At 53.8% G+C, this 4219-nt stretch overlaps 1 protein-coding gene across 1 annotated transcript in view; it reads left to right on the top strand.

The window, feature by feature from the left end:
* The window catches only part of Tgm4 (transglutaminase 4), a 13447-nt gene that overhangs the window by 2625 nt on the left and 6603 nt on the right, over positions 1 to 4219 (top strand). Inside the window, 7 exon segments of the mRNA XM_033762709.1 lie at positions 2037 to 2162; positions 3038 to 3062; positions 3065 to 3088; positions 3091 to 3192; positions 3252 to 3279; positions 3281 to 3385; positions 3596 to 3626. Of these exon segments, the coding sequence (XP_033618600.1) occupies positions 2037 to 2162; positions 3038 to 3062; positions 3065 to 3088; positions 3091 to 3192; positions 3252 to 3279; positions 3281 to 3385; positions 3596 to 3626 (441 nt within the window).

The following is a 4219-nucleotide window of genomic DNA, read 5'->3' as shown; positions in this document are numbered from 1 at the left end:
CAGGCGGTGGTGCCCCCGAGCCCGCCCTGTCCCCGCCCCGCGGCCCTGTGACCCCACCTCATCCCTGTGCCCCAGATGACGCCGTCTGCTTGCCCGCTGAGGAGGACCCGCTGAGTACGTCCTCAGCGACCCCGGTTACCTGTACACGGGAGGAGCCCTGGAACTACGGCCAGGCAGCACCAGGGAGGGCTTGGGGGACGGCCCCCAGCTCGGCCGCTCAGTGTTGTGTTTGTTTCCAGTAAATGTTGTTTTATCCCATCCCCCCTCAAGCCCCCTCCCCTCCCCACGTACGAAAGCTTTGTTTCCGTTTTTCCGACCCTCTTTTCCTTGTCCCTCCCTTCCTCTCTCCCTCATCCCTTGTTTCCCTGCCCCTTTGAACACTTTCTTCTCATTCCCCAAAATCCAGCACACTTCTCAGTCCTTATTTCCACTTTCGGTTCCTCACATCAGAGAAACAATGAGGCACTTAAACATGTGTGTCCAATTTATTTCACTTGAGTATGGTCTCAAAGCTCATCCATTTAGCTAGAAATGTCTGAAGCCCGTCCTTCTTCATGGCCGAGTAGTACTCCACTGTTTAAAACAATCACATCTTCTTTATCCACTCCTCGGCTGATGGGCATTAGGGCTGTTTCCAAATTTGAGCTGTTACAAACTGTGCCGCGATACACATGGGTGTGCATATGTTGCTGTGGTGATGCTTTTAATTCTTTCAGGAAGACACCAAGAAGAGGAATAGCTGGGACCTCTAGTCCTAGTTCTTTGAGGCATCTCCACACTGACTTCCACAGTGGCTGCGCCCGTCTGCTCTCCCACCAGCAGTGGAGCGGGGTTCCTTTCTCCCACAGCCCCGCCAGCATTTGTTATTGGTTGATTTCTTGACAGCAGCCATTCTTTCTGGGGTGAGGTGGAATCTCGGTGTTGTTTCCGTCTGCATCTCTCAAATGACCAGTGATGGTGAACATTTTTTCATATATTCATTTGCTGTTTCTAATTCTTCATATGAGTCATGTCTTTTCATTTCAGATGTGCATTTTTGGTTGGGGCTTTAAATTTTGGTGGTCTGATTTTTTTGAGTTCTTCATATATTCCATATTTCTATATCCTTTGTCTAATGAATAGGTGGTAAAATTTTTCCCACACTGTGGGTTGCCTCTTCACTCTGTTGGTGGTTTCGCTTGCTGTGCAAAAGCTTTTTAATGAGATGAGGTCCTAGTTATTGATTCTTTGTAGTATTTCTTGTGCAATCTGGGTTTTGTTCACAAAGCCTTTGCCTACTCCTATGTCCTCAAGCGTTCCACCCATTCTCTCTTCCAGCAGATGTAGTGTTTCTGTTTTAACATTTTGATCTTTGATCCATTTCGATTTTAGTTTAGTTTGTGGAGAAAGACACAGGTCTAGTTTCAATTTTCGGCAGGTGGAAAGCCAGTTTTTCCAGCACCATTCATTTTATTTATTTATTTACTGTTCGGTACCAGGGGTTGAACTCAGGACCTTGAGCCTACGAGGCAGGCACAGTGCCGCTGAGCTCAATCCCTGGCCCCTCCAGCATCATTCGTTAAAGAGGCTGCCTTTCAGTGAAGGTGTTTGGCTCCTTTGTCAAGGATAAGGTGGTTGAGTGTGTCTAGAGTTGTTTCTGAATCCTCTTTTTTGTTTGTTTTGAGATAGCATCTAGATATGTAGTCCAGGTTGACCCACAGTGATCCTCCTGCCTCAGCCTTCTGAGTGCTGGGATTACTGTAGTGCACCACCACACCCAGCAATTATTTCTTTTTACTTTGAGACAGGGTCTTGTTGTTACCCAGTCTGGCCTTGAACTTAGAATCTTCCTGCCTCAGCCTCCCTAATAGCTAAGATTACAGGTGTGCACCACCATGTCCAGCAGTGCTTTACTCCTTAATGGCTGCACCCTATAGGTGGCTTCCTTAGGGGGAGGTGGGTTCCCCCAGGGTGGCGGGAAGGGGGTGTCCATGGTGTGCATTAATTTCCCACCACTGGTGGAGCTCTCCTGGCTCTTCCTTTATTTTCTGAACTAGTTTGAGAAAAACGTCTTGGATTGCTGCATGTTCCTGATGACCCAGAGCTACCCGAAGACCATGAACATGCGGGACCCCGTGATGGTGGGGAGGAACATGGGAGCCATGGTAGGTGTGGGAAAGAGGGTGGGCGGGGGCAGGGGCAGTTTCCAGGCCCTCTGCTGGACCTGGAGCTGCAGCAGCTCACCAGCGACTCTGACAGCTTGGGAGACGATTGTGGGTGCCACCTTTCAAGGTGGGGCCAACCCCTGAACCCCAGTTTCCCTGCTGTGTGTCCTGTCCCTGGGACCAGGCTGCAGTCAGGGTGAGTGCATGGCTCCAGCTCAGCTGGGAGCTTTCAGGGTTAGCGTGGAGAACCCCATGGCTGTGAGCCCATCCTGGGCAAGCAGGCTGCCGTCACCTGGGCCCTGGGTGTGCGGAAGTCAGCTTCCCAGAGCACCGCTGGTAGGGACCACACACCCAGGACCTGCTCACGCGATTAGAGCTACAGATATTTAGTGCATTCAAAATCAAAGCTGAGAAGCTCAGAAACTGTTCTAAAAAAGTAGTAATAAATGCACTCCACGTTAACATATTTTTGTAAACCCCCCCCCCAAAATAAAACCCTAGAGCTGGGTAAGGAGCTGCACACACCTGTCATCTCAGCACTCAGGAGGCTGTGGCAGGAAGATTGCTGTGAGTTAAGAGCCAGCCTGGGCTACATAGTGAAACCCGGTCTCAAAAAAACCAATCCCCCCATCAAGTGGCAGGGATGGTCAGAAGGTTCTCCGGAGAGACACAGGCCACTGAGACAGGAGAAAGAGTTTAGGGACGGAAGATCCTACAGTGGCACAGGATTTACCCTGCTCACCCATAGAACAGCTCTAAGGGAGAGCTGTCATGACCAGCGTTTACGGGGGTAAACTGAGGCCAAGACGGCATCGGCGGGTAGGCGGTGGGCGTGCCGTGCTGCCCGCTGAGGGCCACTGCCCTCTGGATGTCAGATCAACTCGCAGAACAAGGACAGCGTGCTGGTTGGGAACTGGTCAGCGAGTACGAGGGCGGCACGGCGCCCACCTGTGGACGGGCAGCGCGCCCATCCTGCAGCGGTTCCTCAGCTCCAGGACGCCCGTGTCCTTCGGCCAGTGCTGGGTCTTCGCGGGTGTGCTGACCACAGGTGGGTGAGGCCGGGGCGGGCTCCGGGCGCGCGGGGGCTCACGCCTGCCGCCTCTGCAGTGCTGCGGGCCCTCGGCATCCCGGCGCGTGACCGTCTTCGACTGCGCCCACCACACGGAGGAGGACCTCACGCTGGACGTGTTCGTGAATGAGATGGGCAGGACGGTGCCCAACAAGACCAACGGCTCCATCTGGTAGGCGCCCTCACCCCACCCTGGCTGCTGCTCCATTCCAAGGCCCAGGCGGCCGGTACTTGGCACTTTCAGTAGTTTTCAAATTTAGTCCCAGGAAATCTGTACCAGGAGTGCCTCGTCATCCCGCGAACCTCAGTCTTGTTAAAAACGCAGATTCCTAGCCAGGTGAGGGGGTGCTCACCTGTAATCTCCGCTCTTCGGGGGGCTCAGGCAGGAGGATCCAAATTCGATCCCAGCCCGGGTAACATAACCATACCTTGTCCCAAAATAAAAAGGGGCCAGGGAAGGCAGGACTGGGAAAGAAACAGAAAAGCCGCTTCCTGGACTGCTAGACCGCAGCCCTCGCCTGCAGATGGGAAGGCCAGACAGTCTATGATCTGCGTGTCAGGCCAGGAGACCTTCCTGTGACTGCCGCCCACTGCAGCACAAAGCTCTGTGGCCTTCGCTCTCAGAGCACATGGCCCTTGCAAGCAGAAAGGGACCAGAGGAGGGGATGTGGGGAGTGACGGGGCGGCACCGAGGGAAAGGCAGGCCGTGGTTCTGACATCTAGGGCATCCTCGCTGGGGCTGGGCTGCTGCTGTGAGACCCTAGGTTACAGGGCCAAGGAAAGGGGAGGAGGGCGGAAGGAGAGAGAACTAACTTGAAACTCCTGGAAAGGAGGTGTGGAAACAGTTTCATGTAGCCGGGCATGGTGCCGCGTCTGCGATCGCAGAACTCTGGAGGCTGAGGCAGGAGGATTGCTGTGTTCGAGGCCAGCCTGGGCTGCATCGTGAGACCCTGTCTGTCTCACCCCCGACCCCAGTATCATTCAGAGGGTGCTGTAACTGTCTAAG

This window comes from Fukomys damarensis, unplaced genomic scaffold (assembly GCF_012274545.1).
Source record: "Fukomys damarensis isolate Sample0158 unplaced genomic scaffold, DMR_v1.0_HiC HiC_scaffold_12, whole genome shotgun sequence".
NCBI classification, from domain to species: Eukaryota; Metazoa; Chordata; class Mammalia; order Rodentia; family Bathyergidae; genus Fukomys; species Fukomys damarensis.
This window is presented reverse-complemented; position numbering and strand designations above follow the sequence as displayed.